The 27,267-nt window shown below is 25.7% G+C and overlaps 5 protein-coding genes across 5 annotated transcripts; all 5 read left to right on the forward strand.

Annotated features, from left to right (window-relative positions):
- The first annotated feature begins 153 nt into the window (after positions 1 to 153).
- LOC146721411 (odorant receptor 10-like) lies at positions 154 to 3,627 on the forward strand. The gene is made up of 7 exons (XM_085486793.1): positions 154 to 177; positions 276 to 546; positions 1,350 to 1,818; positions 1,986 to 2,085; positions 2,599 to 2,718; positions 3,135 to 3,290; positions 3,541 to 3,627. The coding sequence occupies exons 1-7, from the start codon at positions 154 to 156 to the stop codon at positions 3,592 to 3,594; spliced, it is 1,194 nt and encodes a 397-aa protein (XP_085342919.1). The 3' UTR covers positions 3,595 to 3,627.
- Positions 3,628 to 4,295: 668 nt separating this feature from the next.
- LOC114938774 (odorant receptor 85c-like) lies at positions 4,296 to 16,634 on the forward strand. The gene is made up of 7 exons (XM_085486774.1): positions 4,296 to 4,657; positions 4,939 to 5,205; positions 14,122 to 14,587; positions 15,292 to 15,391; positions 15,769 to 15,888; positions 16,018 to 16,173; positions 16,581 to 16,634. The coding sequence occupies exons 1-7, from the start codon at positions 4,627 to 4,629 to the stop codon at positions 16,632 to 16,634; spliced, it is 1,194 nt and encodes a 397-aa protein (XP_085342900.1). The 5' UTR covers positions 4,296 to 4,626.
- Positions 5,782 to 7,864, forward strand: LOC146721412 (odorant receptor 9a-like). Its single transcript, XM_085486842.1, has 5 exons — positions 5,782 to 6,128; positions 6,322 to 6,421; positions 6,952 to 7,071; positions 7,474 to 7,629; positions 7,750 to 7,864. The coding sequence occupies exons 1-5, from the start codon at positions 5,782 to 5,784 to the stop codon at positions 7,801 to 7,803; spliced, it is 777 nt and encodes a 258-aa protein (XP_085342968.1). The 3' UTR covers positions 7,804 to 7,864.
- Positions 9,801 to 12,237, forward strand: LOC114938628 (mating-regulated atrial protease 1-like). Its single transcript, XM_029312631.2, has 4 exons — positions 9,801 to 9,878; positions 10,438 to 10,748; positions 11,294 to 11,542; positions 11,979 to 12,237. Exons 1-4 carry the CDS (start codon positions 9,839 to 9,841, stop codon positions 12,117 to 12,119), a joined length of 741 nt encoding a protein of 246 aa, XP_029168464.2. The 5' UTR covers positions 9,801 to 9,838; the 3' UTR covers positions 12,120 to 12,237.
- Positions 16,635 to 18,647: 2,013 nt separating the features above from the next.
- Positions 18,648 to 22,973, forward strand: LOC114938631 (odorant receptor 70a-like). The gene is made up of 6 exons (XM_029312634.2): positions 18,648 to 18,755; positions 19,462 to 19,930; positions 20,286 to 20,385; positions 21,726 to 21,845; positions 22,267 to 22,422; positions 22,882 to 22,973. The coding sequence occupies exons 1-6, from the start codon at positions 18,671 to 18,673 to the stop codon at positions 22,933 to 22,935; spliced, it is 984 nt and encodes a 327-aa protein (XP_029168467.2). The 5' UTR covers positions 18,648 to 18,670; the 3' UTR covers positions 22,936 to 22,973.
- Positions 22,974 to 27,267: the final 4,294 nt, after the last annotated feature.

The raw sequence follows: 27,267 nt of genomic DNA on the forward strand, positions 1-27,267 counted from the left end.
TTTCTTGGCTAGTTTAGGTCGAATTAAATATATCGTTCCTATTTTAAATAATAAAACAATGAAAACTGATAAATGAAAAAGTGTTAATTTTACATTTTACATTTTTTCCATAAGTCATTCTTTTTATAAACGCGCTCTGTGTAGAATTAAAAAATGTATTATGGAACATCTAGATTTGTTTGAAACTTTATGTTTTAAAATATATTTAAAAACTTTTTTTAATTCTTTCTTTATAATTAAAAATAATTTAGCTCATGGAAGCTTTTTTGGAATAGGTAGATTTCGAGTGGGCAGTAAAGTTGAATCGATATACTCTGAAACCGATCGGACTTTGGCCTGTGAGCAAACAAACTACATGGGAAAAGTATATGTGTAATATACGTACTATTCTCGCATTCATGTCAATAATTGTTATTTTGATTCCTACCGTACATTTTCTGATAAGAGCTCATGGAGACGTTACACTAATAATAGAAAATTTACAATATACTTTACCATTCTTCACCGCCGCATTAAGAATTATAATTTTCTGGTGGAATAAAGAAGGTTGGCCATTAAAAAAGCTTCAAAGAATAATAATTTTATCATCACAATCATAAATTTAAAAAACACAGACTATATTGAAATTATTACATCTATTGAGACCATTACTAAATATTATTACTTTTGTAAGATATATGTGATTTTTGAAAATATTTAGAATGTTTCTGTATATATTTGATTTGATTTCTAAATATACATTAATTTTATACAAGTACGTATTAGAGTATATATGTATAAACTTAAAATGTAAAAGCGTTTTGATAAGATAATTTTTTTTATTAATCGTACTTCATGAATACCATTTTTAATAAATTTATTAATATAACTTTGATATATATTTATCAATATTAATATTTTCTCTCTCTTTCTCTACTTTTTTCTTTCTTATGTTAATACAATTTATGTTAAATCTCTGATTTATATTATATTATATTTATATTATATTATTATTTAAATATTTGATTTTTATAAATATTCAAAGTATTTTTGTATTTTATATTTCATTTTTTAACAAGTACTAAATTTTATATGTGTATATATTAAAGTGTGTATAAATTGCAAATTTGTGTAAAAGCTGCATTTTTATAAATAGAATTAAATTTTTCATGATATTTTATAAATTAAACTCAATCTCTTTGATTCAATTTTTAATAAATTTATTAATATTATAACTATTGTCAATAAATGTATTTTAATATTATCTCTTTTTTCTCTACTTTTTTCTTTCTTATATTAATATACCGTTTATGTTAATTCTTTTATTTATATTATATTTTCTCATATATTATATTTGCTCATTGTTAAAGCTCTGTCATCTGTGATGGATATGATTGCTGACGATTGGATAAAAGAAAAAACTTCTTGGGAAAGAATAAAAATGATTACAAGAGCGCAAACTGCTCGTACAATAGCCACGTTCCTGTATAGCATGATGGGAACATCTTTTTTCATTGCAATGATTATGCCCATTTGCGGCATTTCAATGTATGTAACGAACGGTACTAATTCAGAGAAACAGTTGCCATTTCAGACATTGTATTATACATATGATACAAATAAAAGTCCGCAATACGAATTAACGTTCCTATCTCAAACTATCTCCACACTCTTCGGCATTGTTACTAACATGGGCATAGATAATTTTCTTAATCTTTTGGTATTTCATATCTGCGGTCAACTAGATATCCTGAAAAATCGTATCACGCATCTAGATCAATTCACGAATTACGCTCATACTTTAAAAAACTGCGTGATCGATCACATCAGGATAATCAGGTAATCACGCTTGCATTTATTATGTAACGTAGACACATTTTTATTTGTGAAACAAGTATGCAGATATAAAACGATATAAGTGCAAATATGACTATATGTCATATACTAGATAATAATAAATAAATAAATAAATAATTTTATAACACATATAAATCATTACTTTATAGAGCTATAACTGTTATAGAAGACGCTTATAATCTAATGTTGCTTGCATTATTACTATCTTTCGGTATTATTTTCGCTTTTTATGGATTTTTAATTCTTAGTGTAAGTAAAGCGTTTATGAAAACTTTCAACATAGAAAATATACTGCATTATTGCTTTTATATAAAACATTTCTCATGCATATACATATACATTCCTAGTATTTCGTGTACGGAATATTATCGTTTAAAAATGTTTGTCTTTATTACAAATGTTGCACTATTATAATCTGAAAATAACATCTTTATACTAAAATATAAATCTATATAAGCAAGAAGTATTAGAAAAATTTGGTCAAATTATATCTAAAGTATAATAGAGCATATTCAATTTTTTTTATTAATAATATAAAATAAAATGACGTTTAATTAAAATTTAGTAAAATGAAGCTTTATATAATAATACTCAAAATTACAGTAAACGTAAAAAATGTAAAAATATAACATTGTTTATAATAATGATTATACAAATAACATTAGAATATTGAAAACTTTATAATGTAGAATTATTATTATAATATGTTTATAATATTTTCTATACAAACATATGTGCACACATATATATATTTATATATAGATTCTCGAAGATGAGACTAATTTATCGATTTTTCAACTGATGTTTCGTGTACTTGTCATGCTCACTATTTCTGGTCATATGTGCGCTTATTGTGTTGTGGGTGATATTTTAGTATCGCAGGTAAGGGTTGAAAATATTTTAATTCTATGCGATTTGTGTACTTTTCTCACATATTATTCTAATTTTTAAAGAATATTAATTATGAGAATATCAATTAAATAACAAATTGTATAGTAAAGTATTTAAAGAAGTATTAAAATAAAAAATATTTTTATTTTAAAATTTACGTTTCAAAAATAGTAGAAAATATTTCATATTTTATGTGCAAATATAGAAATATATATTTGTAATGTATATAAATTTTTATTTTAAGTTTAGGTTAATATTGTATAAAGTTTATATATTTGTATATTATATATATTATAAAGTTATACGTAAATTTTACAAATACTAAAGTTTTCTAATATTAAAATAATTTTAAAGAAATATATGTTGATTATTCTTAATCTAAGCTTATCTATTTTATTGAATTTAAGTGTAATGGGATTCATTATGCAGCGTATTCTAATAAATGGTACACTGTAAAGCCGAAAGATGCACGGAATTTAATTTCTATATTAATTAGAACCAATGAGCCTATTTATCTTACAGCTGGTAAAATGTTTCCTATGACAATGGCTACATTCTCTAATGTAAGTTATTCCGAAACTCAATTATAACTTATAACAATATTTATTTTCTTTTTCTTAAGTCATATATTTTTATAGTATTATAAGCCAATTTTCTTTAGAATTATTTTTTATAAGTGGTACTTATATATTTACATATACATATATATGTATAAACATACGTATTAATACGTAATGCAATTTCTTTTTAATGCTTGTTTTATGTTAACATTATGTTTTATTTTTTAAATTATTTGCAATAAATATTTTTCAGTTGATAAAAACGTCAGCCGGTTACATATCTGTCTTGCTCACTGCAAGACATTAATTCGAGAATTTAATAAATATCAATAATGTCTAATTTTAGAAGAGTCTTTTTATGAAAAAAATGTTAATTGTCTATAAAAATTCTTAACTCTATGTAAAAATTTGCAGGAAAGTATATATTACAAATAAATATATATATATTTAAATGTAGTTTAAAATTTATTGATTAACTTATTTTATTCATTTATATATTAATATTATTAAGGTATATGAAGAAAAAACCTTCTAAAAATTTATTAATTTGTTGAAGTATAAAAAAGGTATTTTTTTGCGTTATACAGAATAAGTTTATAGATAATAGAATAATAAAATATATATGCAAATAATGTATAAAGATATAATGTGAGCAAGATTTCCAGAAGAATTGTGCTAGTGACCTGATTTCTATCACTATAGAAGAGTACGAAGCTATGAGGTAGTAATTATAAACGGAATTATAAAACGACCCTCTTCAAAGTCGAAGATGTATATATTCCAACTCATTGTCAGTTAGGAAATACGTGAGAAAATAATGAGTACATACCGTGTATATATATGTACATGTATTACATACTTACTTACGATCAGGACGACTGATATCGACATTTTTATTCACCGAAGAGACATAAACGAAGGGTGTTCGAAATATGTAAAGAAGCTTGTGGTAAGTACCGTGTATACCTGTGTTATTTACATGTATTTTACTCGCTGCTGAGTGCGATCATCAACCTGTCATTATCTGTATACCCATTTTTTCTTCACGCACATTTGATACCTCTATAACAATTTTTTTCTTCGCGCATATTTGATATCTGTCTACCCGTCTTTTCTTCACGCATAATTGATACATCGTTTCTGAACGAAGAGATGTAAAAGAGGAATGCATGGAATATTTAACAAAGTTTAGGATAAGTATCGCTTACTAGATGCGATAAAAAATGTGTACAAACCCGAACGTGTAAAAGAGACGCATGCGTATTTTTTAATAGGAGGTGACGTTATTCCACGCTAAAGAGACAGAGGCCAGTCTATTGGTAACTTGAAAACACGCAACATGAACACTTCGAAGAATACGGAATACCAAGGTGTTATCATTATTGTTCAAGTCACACTTGAAACTAATCTTGACGAAAATTATTGTTTGGAACATATTACACGATTAATGGAAAAGTGTTAATTTTACATTTTATGTTTCGATAACAATCATTTTTTTATAATCGCGCTCTGTGTAGAATGAAAAAAAAAAATATTATTGAATATATCTACTTGTTTGAATCTTCGTGTTATAATATAATTAAAAAATGTTTAAATTTTTTCTTTAAAATTAAAAATAATTTAGCTCATGCAAGTTTTTTGGAATAGGTAGATTTCGATTGGGCAGTAGAATTGAATCGATATACTCTGACACCTGTCGGACTTTGGCCTGTGAGCAAGCAAACTACATGGGAAAAGTATATGTGTAATATACGTACGCTTCTCGTTTTCACGACATTAATTGTTATTTTGATTCCTGCCGTACATTTTCTGATAAGAGCTCATGGAAATGTTACACTAATGATTGAAAATTTACAATATACATTGCCAATCTTTACAGCCACACTAAGAATTGCGATTTTTTGGTGGAAGAAAGAAGGTTGGCCTATAAAAAAATTTTGAAGAAAAATAGTTATTTTTTCATCAATAATAAATTTGAAAAGAATATTATTTATAAACGCTATTTTTTTCTTTTATAAAATATTTGATTTTATAAAATATTCAAAGTATTTTTGTATTTTATATTTCATTTTTTAACAAATACTAAATTTTATGTATGTATATATTAAAGTGTGTATAAATGGCAAATTTGTGTAAAAGCTGCATTTTTATAAATAGAATTAAATTTTTCATGATATTTTATAAATTAAACTCAATCTCTTTGATTCAATTTTTAATAAATTTATTAATATTATAACTATTGTCAATAAATGTTCTAATATTATCTCTTCTTTCTCTACTTTTTTCTTTCTTATATTAATATACCATTTATGTTAATTCTTTTATTTATATTATATTTTCTCATATATTATATTTGCTCATTGTTAAAGCTCTGTCATCTTTGATGGATATGATTGCTGACGATTGGATAAAAGAAAAAACTTCTTGGGAAAGAATGAAAATGATTACACGAGCGCAAACTGCTCGTACAATCGCAAAGTTCATGTATAGCATGATGGGAACATCTTTCATTATTGCAATATTAATGCCCATTTGCGGCATTTCCATGTCATCTGTAACGAACGATACTAATTCAGAGAAACAATTGCCATTTCAGACATTGTATTATATATACGATACGAGTAAAAGTCCGCAATACGAATTAACGTTTATATCTCAAACTATCTCCATGTTCTTTACTGTTTTGCCTAACACAGGCATAGATAATTTTCTTAATCTTTTGGTATTTCATGTCTGTGGTCAACTAGATATCCTGAAGAATCGCATCACGCATCTAGATCAATTCACGAATTACGCTCATGTTTTAAAGAGCTGCGTGGCGGATCACACAAGAATAATCAGGTAATCACGCTGTCATTCATCACATATGTGTCGTGCACGCATTTTTATTTAATAAAATTTTTATTATTTTATTAAATAAAAATTTCTAATAAAATTATATGCAGATATAAAACGATGTAAGTGCAAGTATGACTAAATGTTATATATACAGTAATATAAAAAATTGTATAATGTATATATATTTATTTTATAGAGCTATAGCCATTATAGAAGACACTTATAATCTAATGCTGCTTGCATTATTGCTGTATTTCGCTATTATTTTCGCTTTTTATGGATTTTTAATTGTTAGTGTAAGTAAACTGTTTATGATAATTTTTTAAATATTGCATTGCGCTTCTTATTTAAAACATAAAATATAAAATATTGCATTGCACTTTTTATTTAAAACATTTCATGTGCACAGATATTCCTACTTTCATATATAGATTTTTATCGGTTAACATTTTTTACTACAAATTTTGTATTAAATATAATCGAAAAAATTATTCCTTTGTACTAAAATATTAATATTCTAAAAAAAGTAAGAAAAATGTAAAAGATTTTGTTAAGATATATCCAAAATATAATATTATATATTAAAAATTTTTTTATTAATAATATAAAATAAAATGACGTTTAATTAAAGTTCAGTAAAACAAAGCTTTACTTGAGTTTTCACAAAACTTAATTACAAAAATTAATTAAAATATAACATTAATTATACATATATATACATATGTAATGTTTATATACACATACATTATTGATAACTTTATAATGTAGAGTTTAACACTTTATGCCTGTTATAATAATATTCTTATACAAATATATGTATGTACAGATTTTCGAAGATGAGAATAATTTATCGTTTTCTGGTATGTTATATCGCTTACTTTTTGTTATCACTATTTCCGGTCATATGTGCGCTTATTGTGCTGTGGGTGAAATTTTAGTATCACAGGTAAAAGATAAATATTTTAAATTTTAAATCTATGCAATTTATATTTTTCTCCCATATTATTGTAATTTTAAAGAGTATTAATTGTAAAATTATCAATTTAATAACAAATATATAGTGAAATATTGAAAAAATATATTCTTATTTTAAAATTTACATTTATAAAAAATAATATAGAACATTTTTTTATATTTTATATGCAATATAGAAATATTTTAAATATATAAATTTTTAAAAGTCTAAGTGATTAATGTTATATAAAATCTATATATTTGTTTATTGTAATATTACAAAGCTATCCATAAATTTTATAATTATTAACGTTTTTATATACTAAAGCATTTTTTTTAAATCATGTTGATTCATAATAATTAATACTGACAATACATTTTCAATTAATTCAAGTGTAATAGAATTCATTATGCAGCATATTCCAATAAATGGTATTTTTTGGAACCAAAAGATGCGCGGAATATGATTTTTATATTAATTAGAACCAATGAACCTATTTATCTTACCGCTGGTAAAATGTTTCCTATGACGATGGCTACATTTTCAAACGTAAGTTATTTTTAAAATTCAATTATAATTTTAACATTATTTAATTTCTTTTTTTAATGTTTGTCTTACGTTTATATTTACATTTTATTTTCTACATTATTTACAATAAATATTTTTCAGTTGATAAAAACGTCAGCTGGTTACGTATCTGTCTTGCTTACAACGAGGCATTAATTCGATAGAATAAGAAATACAAATATAATGTTTGACTTTTACAAGTCTTTTTTCATGTAAAAAAATTCGAAGAAATATTTTTTAAAAAATTTATAAAAAGAATATATATATATATATATAAAGAAAAATTAGATATTACATATATATTATGAATGTATAGCATATTAAATGTAATTGAGAAAAAAATATATGTATATGTTAATAATATTAATATGTATGGAAGAAACTTTATATATACGGTATTTTTACAAATATTTCACTTTATTGACGTATGCAAATATCGAATAATTAAATTAAAATAATTAGATTAAAATAATTGAAAACACATATCACAAATATATAATGCTATAATATAAGCGAGATCAAAAATTGTGCTAGTGACATAATTTCCATTACTACAGTAAGAAATGAAGCTATGGAAATAGCTATGGAATAACAGTGGTTGTGAAAAAAACCAGCCCCTATTAAATGGAACGTATATATTCCAGATCAATTATAAAATGCGTGAGTATGTGTATGTGTTATATTCGTTCTTACGATCAGAACAACATATCGTTTTTATTCAAACGCGCTCGTTTTTCCCTTGAAGAGATATAAGGGAGAGTTGCGTAAAATATTTAAAAAGCCTAAGGTAAGAACTGGATATGTATACGTGTACAAGTATTATTTACATGTATTGTACTTACTCCTGCGTGCGATCAGGACGATCACCCTCCTGTTATTAAAGCCAATTTTTTCACATATACTTGTTACATCGTTTTCCGCCGAAGAGATATAAAAAGGAGGTGCTCAGAATATTTAAAGAAGCTTATAGCAAGTGTCATTTGCCACATAAAAACGGATGTATAAATCCGGACGTATAAAAGAATTAGTGACATTGATAAAGAGATGATAGAGAGACGGAGGCCAGTAAAAGCCAGAAGTATATGTATATTAATATTATTTTATCAATTAATCAATTTTTAGCTAACATTTGAATTATGAATACTTCAAAAATGCGGAATATGACAGTAGTTTTGAATATTTTGAATTTATTAATCTCTAAATTAACTACCAATATGTAAGAGAAATTGATTATGTCTCGATGATTGGTTTTTCTAGACAATTATATAAATTTCCTTGAACTATATTCATCTTTTATATCCGCGAACAGCTGGAGAATCGCTTATATAAAATGCTGGAAACTTTATCGCGGCTCTGATGAGAATCAATGTCACAGATCGTAAACAGCTTATCGGATTTCGTATCGATCATCATAATGTCCTATGCAATTAACGTATTTGCGTATTGACACGTCAGACACATCAGTCACTTACTCATCGAATGGTGTTATTCCTAATAAGTTGTCAAGATTAAAATTTATGTAAATACCGCGTTATCTCGCCAATTTCTTCGTTATTCTCATTTTCTTCGCCACAATTATTTTGCAATTTTTTGAATAAAAAGGATTATGTAAATATTTATTCTATATTAATAATTAGAACAAATGCAAAATGTAAATTAAAAAATATACGAGTAAAAATTATTATATAATGAATTATTAATTATTATTATATTAATTTTAGTTAAAACAACACATATTTAAAATAATAAATATCTACTATACATAAATTATTATTTTTTATATATATATATGACCAACGTTTTTATATTAATAATTTCTTTTTTTATTAATATAATATATAATATAATATAAATTGCTTTTCTCGACTTTTGAAATCATATCTCGTACTCGAAATAACATTTATTGTGATATCAAAACCATATTTAAAATTTATGATCTTATATTACACGCAAGAATCATCTCTCATGAATTATCTCCGAAATAAAAAAAACTGTCGCGTTATCATTTGTACTCTTAACGACGTACATATTGTGCTTTTCTTGCCAAATTGTGTAAATAATTAATCATTAATAATTATAATCACAACTGCGTAAATACACTCGATCGTATATATATAAACAGTGGTGAAAGTGTAGCGTTGGATCTTCGAAATTCTGTTCAGACTACGTTTACGCATACGGAATATTCGCAATGTTACGATTCACGTGGATTCTGATTTTCGTCGTCGCTAGTAAGTTATATTTATTATCGATATACTATATTTCTATCTTCTTAAATATATATTATATTTTTAAATAATACTATATTTTAAATAAAAAATTATAGCTTAACAAAATTACTCATTTTTACAATGTTAATCGTAAATTTCCACAAAATATTGTGTAATTTGGAAGTCAAAATCGTATTCAGCAAAAAGACGCTTTCTTATGTTTTTTGGACTGTAATATGACAATAAATTTTAAGACAAAAATTATATTCAAAATTCATATTTACTCAAAAAGAAATTATTAAAATTAAAATTAAATAATAATAATTATATTATATTTTTATAATTAATATATTACATTATATTAATATAATTATATTAATAATTAAATAATATTAAAATTAAAATTAAAATTAAATAAAATTAAAATAAAATTAATTTAAAAAGTCATACTGACTTAAAAAAATTATAAAAAAGAGCCAAAATTAAATAATTCGTATCGGGTATAAAACAAAATTTTGCTTAATAATAATCTCGATCTTGACGATGAGAGAGAAAACTAATGAATTAATATTCGCACCAGGTATCAGTGCTGAGGAAGCTCGAGACGGCGATGTCGACATCAGCGAGTATCCGTATCTCGTATCAATTAGAAAGAACGGCAGACACGTCTGTTCCGGCGCGATACTCGATCAATATCACGTCGTCACGTCAGATCGATGCGTACCGTCGTTCGAACATATTTGGAACGTCATGAACGACATAGTCGTGGTCAGCGGTACGAGCAGCCTCAAACCCGGCGGCACACGTATCTTCGTAAAGGAAATGTTCTCGCAAAATCATTACACAAATCCGCTTGAGAATCCCGTCACGAGCGGTCTCGGTGTGCTTAGGGTATGCATTCACGCTCTCTTTAATTGATTTACTTGTATTTTTATCATTCAAATATATATATATATATTTATATATTTATATAGCTTAATTAATTTTCGCACTAATTAATGATTATTGTTTTGATATTATATGTGATATTTAACATATAATATTATATTATTAAATAATGTTAAATATCATATATAATATTATATATTATAATATTATATATGATATTTAACATATTTATTTTATTACTAAATATTTCATATTAAGAAACTTTTTTTTAATTAATAAATTACTTAGACGTATAAAATATTGAAAAATATAAAACAATTTTCGGAATTCTAAGTCCGCTTGTAGATTAAAAAATGTTTAATTAGAAATTAAAATTTTTTATTAAAGTAAAAATTTAATCAGAAAAACTCCTTTTAATATCATATTATCCCATGATTTTCAGGATAAATTCTCTTTGTGTAGATTTAAAAAATGTTTAAATATCTTACAAATGTTTCACGATATATATCACGGATCATCATAAAAAAATTAATCAAATGATCTTCCAGCTCTTGGAACCACTTAATTTCGGAGAAAAAGTACAACCGATTCAACTGTCTGAAACGGAAGTTCCGCTTGGCGCAAAATTGGAATTGGTTGGATGGATGGTGGCTGATCATGAAGGAGGAAAAACCGCGCATCTCAAGAAAGTCACTTTGGATACGATAAGTTCTGAAGTTTGCCAGCCGTTCCACAAGAAGCAGCTCAGCAACTCTGAATTCTGCACTCGAGCGGAACCGGAAGGCGGATTATGCAAGGTAAGGCGAATTATTGCAGCGCGAAACATATCGTCAGAGAAGAGAGTAAAAAAAATTTATATATATTTTACATTGTTATTTTGCGAAATTTGATCGCGTCTTGTAAATATATCGTTTTCTTCAAATCGATATTGTTGTCAATATCGATAAAGATCGAACAAATCACGCGTATAAACTTGCATAAAAAGAAATTTTTACATAGACATTTCTATTTTTTTAATTAGCGAAATTTGTATTAATTGCTATCTAAAATAATAATATAATTAATAATAAATATTAATAATGATAAAATATTAAATTATAAAAAAGACTTAACTTAAGGTGTAAAATAAGAATCATTCGCAAATTTAATGTATACCAAACTTTAGCAAAAGTGAAAATATCGATATTTAACATTTGTTGATTTTTTTAATATAATTTTAAATATTATCTCTAGGGTGACAGTGGCAGTCCTTTAATTTATGAAGGCAAACTCGTCGGCTTGGCTACTTACGGTATTTCATGCAGTGAAGGTTCGGATGTTCATACCAGCATAAACAAAAATCTCGAATATTTGCGCGATATTATTAAAGGGTAAAGGTTTTCCATTTTTATTAATTTTTGTTTTAAATACGATGTTTTGAAGATGACTGATATTCCCGAATAATATTGAGAAATGATAAATTTTAAGAAAAAATCTGTAAACTACATTTGTATCATATGTGTATCATAATAATTTTTAATACTATATAATATGTTGAAAATTATATTAAAAATTATGTCATTAATAAAAATTAATTAATTTACATGATTATATATAGATATAGATATATATATATATTTATATATAATGTATATATATTGTTGCATTGATGCCCATTCCAGTATATACAAAATAATTAATAAATATATTATTAATATTAATTAATATATTGTTATATTATTAATATTATATATACATATATTCTCTTTTATCAAAGATACATATTCTATAAAAATAAAGATTTGCAAATTATATATGTCAAATATTGTCTATTTAAATAAATACCTACTCATAAAATTACAAAATTGAACGTATTATATAATTACCTAACATTTATAATCATGCTTCACTTTTATTTACTTACATTAATTCCAAATAATTAATCTCGCAAACTATGTTATGTAAATAATTGCAACGCTAAATAAAAATCATCTCTATGCTATCAAAATTAATTTCTATATTTTAATATATATATATACATATAATAAATTATAAAATCTTTAAAATTATGTGTAGTCATTAATTACTTTGTCGCACATCTATTATATATAATAATTAATAATATGCAATGTTATAAAAATTTATTTTCTTTTAATAGATTATATATACCAAAATGCTATAGTCTAATTGTGGTGATAGAAGTTGAGCTGGTGAGTGTTTCGTGTTGCATGCTCAGATGTGTCGTGCTAGTATATAATTTTCTTCACAAACTTTATAAGACTGTTATAAAAGGGAAATATTTCTGAAAGAGCGATAATATAAAAGTTGAATATTTCAATAATAACTTCTACGTCTTTTAGTTAATCAATAATTGCGCTATACAGGGACGGTTTAAAAATTACTAGACTGATCAAGTAACAAAAAGAGAGACGTGGAAAGTATCTTTTTCAAAGAATTCACTCTACACAATTATGAGATATTAAACTAAAATTTTATTCAATCTTTGTATTGTGTCTATTATATATTTTTATCAAAATGTTTATTATATTTATATATATATATATATATATATATATATATATATATTTTTTTTTTTTTTTTTTTTAAATTCTTTGACACACGCACACACCTACATGTGCAATGTGTAATATGAACACGTGATTCGAGTGAATCCTACGTAATTTTCCTATTTGTGAAATATATTTGATAAGTAAATGCGGTCCTTTGTATCGATAATTCGCAGCTGTTTCGTTCACAGAGGGATTAATTTTCCCCTAACAATTCAACCCTCCTTGGAGTGAACAATCGAGCTATAAGCATCTTTTGCTCGCAGACATTTGCATTATTAATTTCTGCCTGTATTCATCTGTAGAACGTGAATTTAGTTTCAAAATTTTTTGCACACGCCAACAATTCACACTTTTTTATACGGGTAAATACGATTGTATCAAGAAGAAGGAAGCTAATTATCTTATATCCGTTAGTATGGATGTCTCGGCACACTCGGAATACGCAGGTGCTTTTTTCCGGGATAGTTATATTTTTATACAGTAACAAAAATTTCTCTCTTAAAATGAACAGTGAATCTTCAAATAATATTCATAAATAAAAGCGAGTGATATATAACGATCGTTTTTTTAATAAAAATACTTAAATATACAATAAAAAATTGAAATATATACCCAAAATAAATCCGTTATTTTTTCTCCTTTCGGTTCTGTCAATCAAAATTATAAAAAAAAAAGGAAAAGAATTTTATAGAATATATCATACATCTATTTTCTTATATTTGTATTATTTTTTTCTATATAATTCTTATCATTTTTCATGTTTATTATATTCATGATATTAATTTAATTGCAAAACTGACATCATAATTCCACTTGATTTCACATAGTTTTGATACAGGTTTTAAAAATGGTGAAAGAAGACTGGACGAGATCAAAAACAGAGGAGGAACAAAGAATTATGATAAGACGCGCGCAAACTGCACGCCTGATAATGAAATGGGGATACTTCGTCATTTTCATCTCGTACATTCTGGTTGTGATCTTTCCCAGCTTCGGTATATTCTTGAGATACCTGACGAATATTACCGATCCGGGCCGATTAATGCCTCTGCAGACTTATTACATGTACAACACAAATGAGAGTCCGCTCTACGAGATCACTTTTTTTCTGCAAGGCCTCAGTTTGATGGCGACCGCGACTACGTACACCAATACGGACACCTTCATGGGAGGTCTAGTCTTTCACGTATGCGGCCAGCTCGAGAATCTCAAAGCGCGTATCCTAAATGTGGAATTTCATCGCTTCGAGGACTCCCTATCGGCCAACGTGCAAGATCATGCACGTCTTATGAGGTCTCATACACATAATATCAAGAGAGAAACAGAAATTCATTAACCCGTGAACTAATTTTTTATATATAACGATATAAAATTATATAGAAATATATAAAATTATACATATCATCGCAAAATTATATATGAAATGTGTCCATATATAATTAGATAAAAGTGCTTGTTTATATATATTTATATAAATTCATATATATGTATATATATATATATATATATATATATATATATATATATATATAAGTATTTCTTCATGTAATATGTAAATATATATGTTTCATATATAATTTGACATGTTTATACATGAACCCTTATAATTTTTATATATAAATTATAAAAATGGACATATTTCACATATATTATTATATATAAAATTTTTTCCCGAGAATTTACTGTAAAATTAAATATTTTATCTTCTTTTCTCCTTTTTTTAATTTAAGAATCCATCTCATATCGAAATGAATTCGTAAATCAGTGGCAAGAGATTTTATTGGCGGAAAATTTATTTAACATATTTGTAGCTTCCAAAACAATTTTTCGCAGTAATAATTTAATTTATTAATTGTATAAATCTTTTATAAAAAGTTGCACGAGTTTTGAATTATATAAATTTTTGATACTTATATTTCAAAAAAACAAAAAAGATAGGTATAAAGCGAAATATAATATCTATTACTATTTTATTGTTTATTATCATTCTTTTACAGATCTATCAAAATAATTGACGACACGTTTACTTTAATGCTGCTTGGGCTACTAATTTATTTCGGCATACTCTTTGCTCTGTACGGATATTTATTTGTTACTGCAAGTATTTTTTCTGTAACTTATATATTTACGCGTATTTTTCTGCAATAAGAAACTAATTGTATATATAATTTATTTCTTTAATTATATCATTTAAGAAAACTGATTAACTTTCTGCGCATCGAGCTTCTATCATTTTGTCCTAAATAATATAAAAAAATAGTATAAATATACAAAAAGAAAAATTCTCACAAAAGTATGACCATTCTTTTTATTTCAATAAATTCTCTTTGAAGAGCTATTTTTAAAGAGAAATGCTTGTTAGAGCTTCATTTTAATTTAATCGATCCGATTAAATGTATTTTTTAATTTCAATTTAGACACATTTATTTGAAAAAATTCTAATTATGTTTACTCATCTTTGCTAAATTGCTTAGATAATTACACAAGGTCGCAATTTATCCATCGCCCGATTAATCTACATTCTGATATCGTTTATCAATACGTTCACGCATATGTTCCTTCATTGCGCGGTAGGCGAATTTTTAGTTATACAAGTGAGTATTATTATTATTATTTTACTATTTACATCAAATTATCTAATTTCGTGTGTTACCTTTACTTCAACATTTTATAAAATTATTACTTGAATTAGTGCTTTGATTGATTTTTCACTCTCCATCAAGTGGAACGGAGTTTACGAGGCTGTTTGCCAGTACAAGTGGTACAACCTGAAGTCGAGTCAGGCGAGGAATCTACTGATTATAATGAGGCAGACCAAGAAACCGCTGTACCTTACTGCAGGAAAGCTCTTTCCTATGACGATGGCTACGTTTTGCAGCGTAAGATTTAAAATGACTAAAATAGTTTCAAAAAATTAATTAAATATTTTTAAAAAATTATAATAAAAAATTTTGCCCATTTTGCCTAAAAAATAAATATTAAAGATGTTTCGTTGAAAATTATGGATCACTAAACAAATAATAAAATTTTTTTATTACAAAGTATATAAAATATCTTTAAATTTTGTTTATTTTGTGCTCACAATGCAAAAACAATATATATCGATATATATATATATATATATATATTACAAATCAATTATCTTAAATAAATAAGGAACAATCAATAATATGCGAATGGAAAGAGAAAATATCTTTTAATAATTTCGAAGATTAAATACTTGAAATCATATTTCCATTTTAAAATTATGCTATATACATATTTATATAAATATTTTATATTGCAGTTATTAAAAACATCGGGCGGTTATATATCGGTCTTATTGGCACATCGTAATTAAATTAGAAACGTTCATCTAAAAAGTCAATACGACATCATAGTGTTATTATCGATAAACAAAAATTGCATTATTAGTGCAAAGCTTTTGTTATTACAATAATATGTAATTAATTTATTGTAAATTAATTATGTAGCTAATTAAATTTATACTAATTAAACTAATTTAATCTTTTGATGTATGAGAATTTTTACAACAAAGACGATGTACATGTATATGACAAAAGTAATATGATTTACATTTTTGCTACAATTACAAAATATGTAAGAAAAGATTTAAAATAATCCAAGTATTATAAAATTGATAATTTTATAGAGTTTATGTGCGCTGTAAGTAAATCTTGTATGACAGATAAATCGATGAATAGATTTAAGATATTACATCTTATATATCACAATATAGCATATTTCGTAAACTATTAATTTTTTGCTAATTCTAATACTTTTATTTATAGAATGAGTAAATTTATATAAGATTATTTATATATAAAATGTATATAATCTTATTCAAAAAAATGAAGATAAGGTAAAAATATAAAAGTCACATATGTTATATAAGAAATCTTACATGCACACATTTTATATAATATATACTTCCCCAAATTATAAACCTTTTTTTTTCTAAACATGTATACATAACAGAGATAAATTAGGTCATAAACATAAGCATTCCAGCCTATATGTAGCACAAAAAATAATTGCGATACTGATGTAAAGTACACGATACGTATCAACGTACAGACAAAACACAATTGCATTCATTTATTCTGTGTAAGGATATGGTGTAGAGTCGCCATTAATAATGCACTGATAGTAGTATGTTGTGTTGAACGTTAACAGCATGTTCACAATAGTCTATACTGTGTAAGTTTATTAGAATGCAAGGGGAGAAAAGCTCACGACACAAGAGAATTATTTTAAAGTTATGAATATCAGGTTAAAAAAGAAATTGTATAACTCTTCTCGTGTCTCGTAGTTTCCGTGAAATAGTGAATCTATAAGCAGTATACAGCAGGATCGGCTTTAGAAATTTTCAGTTCAAAACATTCCGGGAGAATCCTTATTTTTTCGAAGAAAGTCATTTTGCGACAGCGGTAAGCAATAAAAATTAATTTAAAAATAGCTACTTATCTCTAAATTATTGATGTAATAAAAATTAAATTTAATATTTCATTTCTCTTTATTCGTTACTATATTTCTCGTTTGTAGACTAATAGTTTGTAAATGCGGCCCTGCGTTGATAATGTTCGTTCTTTTTATTCGCATTTAAGCTGCTCTTTTTTTTTATTAGAAAAGAGTGAATTGTGAAGGGTTACAAACATCATGTTTCCATTACCTGTTATTTTCTTCATTATCTATTCATGAACGGTATATGCACCCGTGGAATAAAATTCCAAAGTTTTGCTAACTTTTATTTTTACCATCCGACAATGGAAATATTAGAGGTATCTACAATTGCCTCCAAAAAGAAATTCGTCAGTCTCTTCGCAACCATCGAAATGGATGTTTCGATACATTCGGGAAATATAGGTGTGCATCTACTTTTTACGAGACTATTTTATTAAAGCACATATATATTATATACATATACATATGTTTATGTATAACGCATTCCAGCAAATACAACATATAAATAATATTTTAAATTATATTTTATTATAAAATAAATGGGTATAGTAAATCATGGAGATGATCTATTCGATCATCTATTTTCAAAATAATATTAAGATGATTTTAATAGATCATCTCCAAAACCAATCATTCACTACGCTAAATTTTATTTTAATGTTATATAAACATCACAAAAATTCAAGAGTTTCGTTTCAACTCATTCAACTAAAGTTGCAACCACGTTTAACAGATTATGAATGGGCTATCGCCATAAATCGAGCTTGTCTAAAATTGCTCGGTGCCTGGCCAGACAATAACGAAACTGAACAGAGAAAATTCAATGTACGAATAATCTCGATATTAATCGTGATGATTTGTAGCTGTCTCATCCCGAGTATACATGCGCTCATCAGGATCTGGGGCGATTTTATGTTGATGGTTGATAATCTGCAATACACTTTACCGTTTCTCGTCGTAATACTTAAAACTTGTATCCTGTGGCGCAAGTCTAAAGGTAAATGTAATTTTGTATAATTATGCAAAAAAATAATTTATCGCTATTATTAGAAATTACGATAAATCTGCTCATATATTAATTTTGTCTACAATTAATACATTATTTTTATTTCAATTATAATTATAGTTTTTTTAAATTATAATTTTCTTTTCTGTCAAAATTTATATAATCTAGTAGTCTTTTTATAATAATATTTTTAGTTATAATTATAATCAGGGTTGGACAGATATTTTGAAACAAAATATTTAAATACCAGATACTGTTTGACATATATATTTAACTTCTATTGAAATACTTTGGTTTTGAAATTTATTTAAATACTAGTTATACTAATTTGACGTTCAAATAGCCAGGAAAAAATCATAAAAACCCAATACTTAGCATTTTTTCTAGGACTCATATTTTTCGAGTTATTCTGCTGTTCCGGTACTTTTGTAACACTCTGTATAATTACATAAATACATTTAAATATACATGTATATTAAATAATCAATTACAAAATTCAAAATACTTTATTATTCGGTCTTTATATACTGTATTTAAATAAGATACATACTTAAATACATATCTCAGATAGGTACTTTAAAATACATATCTGCTCAACTCTGATTATAATTATAATGTTTTTTAGTATAATTTTTTATGACAATGTATAAAATCTAGTAGTTTCTTTATAATGATACAAACGAAAGTAATATCGCAGAGCTCGCACCTATCTTGAGAATGGTCAAGGAGGACTGGTTAAAGTTCAAGATGAAGAGAGAAAGGGATATTATGATAAAACGAGCGCGAATCGCGCGCATAATCACGATATGCGGATATTTCATGGTTGTGTGCACATTTATTTTCGCCATGTTGCTACCGACGTTCGGTGTCATAACACCTGCATACGCGACGAATACGAGTGATCCAGATCATTGGCTGCTGATGCCAACGTATTACATATACGATACAAATAGGAGTCCATCCTACGAAATAACGTTAATTTTGCAGAGTATCGGTGTGATATCAGCCGGTGCTATCTTTACCAGTACGGACAATCTGCTAGGGTTGCTGATTTTCCACGTCTGCGGTCAACTAGAAAACCTCAAAACGCGTATCCTTCATCTCGACCAGAATGACTTCTACAATACCCTGTCGTACAATGTGCAGGATCACAGACGTCTTATTAGGTTTTATGTCGCCCTTCGTCTTGTTATTTTGTCTTTATCCTCATGAAACATAAGTAATTCAAGTTCTATCTATGTTTTGTTATATGTTGTATGTTGAATTTTGAAAATAAAGAAAAACTTGGTCATTGAAAAATCTTATAAAACTAATAATAATTATTACGTGTAGATTAAAGAAAGATTATAAAACAAAAATTATATAGGAGACGTATTTTATATCACTTTTAAACGAGAAAAACACGTTTCACATTTTTATATTTATAATATATTAATTATAGAATTATATAACTTTTATTTTCTATTTATATAAAAGAATGAGTAAAATCAAATAATGTCAGTATAATAACATTTTTTACAGATCTATCAAAATTATTGAAGATACGTTTACTTTGATGTTGCTTGGAATTCTGTTTTGTTTTGCTTTATTGTTCACTGTGCATGGATTTTTAATCGTCACTGTAAGTATTTTCTATTTCCAAATTTAATTTGCTGATTATTTCTTACAGAGATAAAATACTATAAAATATAAAAATTTACCATCTTATAAAAAAGCTGAAGAAAATAATTTTTTAAATTTTAATTACTTTAATTGCTTAGTTATAACTGCAAGGTCTAAGAGTCTAAACCTGAATCAAATATAAACATATTTTAAATCTTAATATAATATAGAAATCCTAATCAAATAGTATTTGCATTATAAGTAATCTTTTGAAACAATAAACTACACAAGTACGCTTTGCACGCGCCTTTGATATTATTTCTATTATTTATTTTACAAAAGTCAAGTTTTTATTTTGCGATGACAGTTACTTGATGCTATGAATTTAACCATAATTTTAATTCGCCGAATTTCTATTATGTATATAATTTTAATTCGCCGAATTTCTATTATGTGCATAATTTTAATTCCCGAATTTCTATTATGTACATAATTTTAATTCCCGAATTTCTATTATGTACATAATTTTAATTCCCGAATTTCCATTATATAATATAATATAATTTCAATTTATTGAATTTCTATTATATACATAATTTTAATTTCCGAATTTCTATTGTATTGTTTGAGAACTATTTTGTAAAGATGTATCTATATTTATATATTTTTTTCTCATTTTATTTAGTTTATTCTAATATAATTACATGCGCGAAGCGTAGTTATAATATTCTTTGATAATAAAACCTTAGAAATTGCAATGCATGTATAAAATTATTATTGTAATGCATGCATAGAAATATATTTATTAATTACGTGATTCATAACAATTCAATATATACATTTTTAACAGAAAACAAAAAATATAATTTTCTAGAAGAATCTATCGATGAAAATATCTTTGTCTGTACGCGTCCACTGCCCTGCACGAGTCGCGCGAAACTGATTACGTGATCAGATAGTACACTCCTACCCCTCCAGTACGGTGCGCAGCTCGCACAAGACTGATTCTCGTACAAAATATCGCGAGCGCGGGGACCGATGGTCACATGACCAGTTGTCACGTGATCAGAGGGCACGTGACCTCGGTTTCGCGCACGCGATACCTTCGAATACCTCGCACGAGAAACGAGAATCAGTTTCGCGCAAACCGCGCAGTGTGACGGATATATAAGGTGTAGAATTTTTCGCGAGTTTCTAATGAAAGCGTAGATATTTGATCATAAAATATTCTTGTAAAAAATTTTATTTTTTTGCTCGTATTTTCTGTTAAAAATTTAAATATTCAATTTGTATGCGTTATTGCATAATTAATTAATATATTCTTTTATTTATTTATACTAATTGTACATACTTTTCTAGGTAATAACACAAGGTTATGATCTCTCTTTCTCCCGATTTCTTTTCATTGCTAGTGCTTCTGTCGCTGCATTCGCACACATGTGTTTATACTGTATCGTAGGTGAAATTTTAGTCACTCAAGTGAGTATATCAAAAGGAACAATTATTTTATTTTTTTAACCAAACTGTGTTTTTTTCTTTGCTTTATGGCTATAAATTAATCAGTGTTTATTATATTGGATTATATATATTTCTAGAGACGCTAAATTTATATAATAATTATATTTAAAAGTTTACTTTCAACAATATAATTTTTTTCAGCTCATATTGCGATATCTTACAATGCAGTAAAAGATATTTTGTTACTGATTACTTTATTTTATTCTTGTATTATTATTATTTTATTTGATTACTTTTTTATGATTACAAAAATGTCGTAATAATATTTTCAAACAATTTTCCAAAAGTCTCTTTCATAAAGATAAATGTTAGAATTTGAATATATAAATTGTCTAATAAATTTAATAAATAATTTAATTCTGGTCCCCAATTGTTTCTTAAGTGCAACGAAATTTTTGAGGCCGCATGCGAATACAAGTGGTACAAATTGGAGCCACGGAAAGCGAAAACTTTATTGATTCTAATGATTCGGGCCAATAAACCGCTATATATTACTGCGGGGAAATTATTCCCTATGACAATGTCTACGCTTTGTAATGTAAGATAGATCACAATTAATAACATATCAATAAACGACATTCTTTACATATTTCATATTTTCTGTGCGTGTTAGGTGTTATACATATAGCTTATAATTGCTTATAAATGTTGTAATGAAAGCATTTAAAATCTTTTAATCTATGATATCGATAATAAATGTAAAAAATATTTCTAAAGATCTATTGGATGAACATTCATAAGCAAATGCTGTATGTTATAAAAACAATTAAAGAGAAAGTCTAAAAAATATCTTTATAAATTATAAATCAAAACACACATCTTTTTTCATTGAAGCAATATACAAAGTCTATATATCTATATATAATTGTATAAAATATTCATTAAATAAGTAAATATATTAAATTAGTAAATAATAAAAAATAAAAATCATTATCTATACTATTAAATGATTAATAAGCACGCAACGTACATTTTTTCTATAAATATATTATTTCAGCTGATAAAGACTTCGGGCGGTTATATATCATTTTTGTTGGCCTATCGTGAATGAAGGAAAGATTTTTAGAAGTTTTAACGTACCACTTTAATGCATTGGTATCTATGTTACTATGATAATATAAAAATAATTTATGGGTGTAAAATATTAATGTGCTCTATAGTGTATAATAATAATTTATATAATAAATCTTTTTCTATTGGACGTATTCTATATAAATAAAATATAATTGCACATAACCAGAGAAGAAAAAAAACCTGGCATATATATCTTTCTTGTAATAAAAATTACGTATAAAAAAAAATATATATTAGTTTAAATTAATTAATAATTTTTTTATACATTTTAATATATTATTCTGGTTAAAAAGATTGAGAATCTTGAAATGTTGAAAACACTAAATCAGAAATTTTTATTTATCCTATATTACTTTTCCTAATCACTATGTCTTCGAATCACCTTTGTCTTTAACAATAATCATTCTATATGTCTTCAAAAACAGTAGAAATGTTTAAATTATTTTTTTAGACATGTCATGTGTAAAATTATTGTGTTATTTATTTCTAACTTATAGTATATACATATACAATATTGCAAGATACTTGTACAAGAAACGATCGAGTGATATATTTATATACTTATTGTTAAATATAATCTATGATAGTCATTTTCATTAACAGACATAAATTAGATTAATTATGCATATTTACAGTGTGGAAGCTAATTTGGTCGTCTACAGTCAAGTGTGTAATATCGGAACTTGGCAAAAGGATAACTGTTTATGAAAGTTACAGCAGGATCAGCATGGAAAACTTTCACATCAATTGTTGCACCTTACAAATTCAGAATTAATAATAAGAAAGAAACACACGGTTTCACAAATTTATAGCTAAGGACGTCTCGAAAACATGTGCGATATATTATGTACATCTGTAAAGCATCTATATAAACCTTTAAACATATCGAATTTCTTAAACTTATAATTGTAAAACGAACAGTGTTCTTCATTCGAAACATAATAAAGATTAATTACATACATTATGTATATTCATTCATCCGTTTAATTCAACGTTACGATAACTTTGTGTTTAACTTTCATCATAAAGGTATCTGTTAAGACCTATATATATTTGCTTATCTTTATTGCACAATAGGAGAAATTTTGCGATACGGTTATTGGTTTATTACGAACATGGTAGAATACGAATTGTGATGCTAATTCAGATGCTAATTTTTTTACCCGATAAAGAATCTTGATTAAGATCAGAAAAAAAGCACTTGACAAACTTGTTAAAACCGAAGAAAGTGAGAAATCTACTGATCATAATGATTCGTATCAACAAACTGCTGAAAAGCTGCTCCTTATGACAATGACTACGTTTTATATGTAAACGAATTAAAGTTAAAATTCTCTACACTTGCCAAACTTGATATATGAAGATATTGTAAATAATTAATCATTACAAATTCAATAAAAAATCTTTTTCACAAAATAGATGAATTATTACAATTTTATTTTTACTTTCTTAAAATTGTGCATTTAAATTTAAATAACAAATAATATTCAAAGAATGTTAATAATTAGAATAAATTGTATTCATATATTAATATTGTTACGTCCCTGATCTTTCATCCCCTGAATATCATCCCTTGTGTCGTGGAGCTTCATCGTTAAGGGGGGTTGTTTATAGACAACCGCCCGGTGGTTGTTTTCAGGCTCCATGACAGTTTTGGTCTAGCTGTCATCTCGTACGGACGTGACTTGACCAGAGAGTAATCTTCTTTCTTTCGCGTGTACATTAGTCATTGTATTTCATCATTGTATAAAGGATCATTTCTTCATAAGAGAGTGTATTTATTTCGCGAGCCGCGAGTGAGTGAGAGTGTGTGCGAGAGACGTCTTTTGCGAGAAAGAACGTCCGGAGGACGTAACAATATTATATATATTAACGTTTCATTAATCATTTAAATAAAATAATGTTTCTTTTTTTTTTATATAACATACGATGAGTAAATTTTATTCATCACAAATTAGCAATCGTTGATTTATAGCAAACAAATGTTATACCATAAAAATACAATTATACAGATATTTTTTAAATTTGGTTTTATTTAACAGAATAGATCTGATTTATATATTGTGTTACAAAAAACATCTCTTATATAAACTTTTTCAAATTTTTTTTTCTTAATAGCATACCTATAAAACGACTGTCTTTGGGACTGTCACACATTAAAGAATCCATATCCCTAAGATTTAATTATATCTTAATTTATATCTTATAATATTAAATTTTGGCACAAAGATGTTACAAAGGATTTATTTATTATTACCTTTATTATATATGTATAACTTAAATTATTTCTACAAAAATGTATCACGTTTTTTGCACAATATTGCATAAAAAGAAATTTTTACATAGACATTTCTATTTTTTTAATTAGCGAAATTTGTATTAATTGCTATCTAAAATAATAATATAATTAATAATAAATATTAATAATGATAAAATATTAAATTATAAGAAAGACTTAACTTAAGGTGTAAAATAAGAATCATTCACAAATTTAAAGTATACCAAACTTTAGCAAAAGTGAAAATATCGATCATTTACACACACACATTTGTAGATTTTTATAATATAATTTTAAATATTATCTGTAGGGTGACAATGGCAGTCCTTTAATTTATGAAGGCAAACTCGTCGGCGTGGCTACTTATGGTATTTCATTCAGTGAAGGTTTGGATGTTCATACCAGCATAAACAAAAATCTCGAATATTTGCGCGTATTATTAAAAGGTTAAGGTTTTCCATTTTTATTAATTTTTGTTTTAAATATACGATGTTTTGAAGATGACTGATATTCCCGAATAATATTGAGAAATGATAAATTTTAAGAAACAAATCTGTAAACTACATTTGTATCATATGTGTATCATAATAATTTTTAATACTATATAATATGTTAAAAATTATGTTAAAAATTATGTCATTAATAAAAATTAATTAATTTACATGATTATATATAGATATAGATATATATATATATATATTTATATATAATGTATATATATTGTTGCATTGATGCCCATTCCAGTATATACAATATAATTAAAAAATATATTATTAATATTAGTTAATATATTGTTATATTATTAATATTATATATATATATACATATATTCTCTTTTATCAAAGATACATATTCTATAAAAATAAAGATTTGCAAATTATATATGTCAAATATTGTTTATTTAAATAAATACCTATTCATAAAATTACAAAATTGAACGTATTATATAATTATCTAACATTTATAATCATGCTTGACTTTTGTTTACTTACATTAATTCCGAATAATTAATCTCGCAAACTATGTTATGTAAATAATTGCAACGTTAAATAAAAATCATCTCTATGTTATCAAAATTAATTTCTATATTTTAATATATATATACATATAATAAATTATAAAATCTTTAAAATTATGTGTAGTAATGAATTACTTTGTCGCACATCTATTATATATAATAATTAATAATATGCAATGTTATAAAAATTTATTTTCTTTTAATAGATTATATATACAAAAATGCTATAGTCTAATTGTGGTGATAGAAGTTGAGCTGGTGAGTGTTTCGTGTTGCATGCTCAGATGTGTCGTGCTAGTATATAATTTTCTTCACAAACTTTATGAGACTGTTATAAAAGGGAAATATTTCTGAAAGAGCGAAAATATAAAAGTTGAATATTTCAATAATAACTTCTACGTCTTCTAGTTAATCAATAATTGCGCTATACAGGGACGGTTTAAAAATTACTAGACTGATCAAGTAACAAAAAGAGAGACGTGGAAAGTATCTTTTTCAAAGAATTCACTCTACACAATTATGAGATATTAAACTAAAATTTTATTCAATCTTTGTATTGTGTCTATTATATATTTTTATCAAAATGTTTATTATATATATATATATATATATATATATATATTTTTTTTAATTAAATTCTTTGACACACGCACACACCTACATGTGATATGTGTAATATGAACACGTGATTCGAGTGAATCCTACGTAATTTTCCTATTTGTGAAATATATTTGATAAGTAAATGCGGTCCTTTGTATCGATAATTCGCAGCTGTTTCGTTCACAGAGGGATTAATTTTCCCTTAACAATTCAACCCTCCTTGGGGTGAACAATCGAGCTATAAGCATCTTTTGCTCGCAGACATTTGCATTATTAATTTTTGCCTGTATTCACCTGTAGAACGTGAATTTAGTTTCAAAATTTTTTGCACACGCCAACAATTCACACTTTTTTATACGGGTGAATACGATTGTATCAAGAAGAAGGAAGCTAGTTATCTTATATCCGTTAGT

This window comes from Nylanderia fulva, unplaced genomic scaffold (genome assembly GCF_048542155.1).
Source record: "Nylanderia fulva isolate GAGA-0341 unplaced genomic scaffold, ASM4854215v1 Scaffold48, whole genome shotgun sequence".
Taxonomy (NCBI): Eukaryota; Metazoa; Arthropoda; class Insecta; order Hymenoptera; family Formicidae; genus Nylanderia; species Nylanderia fulva.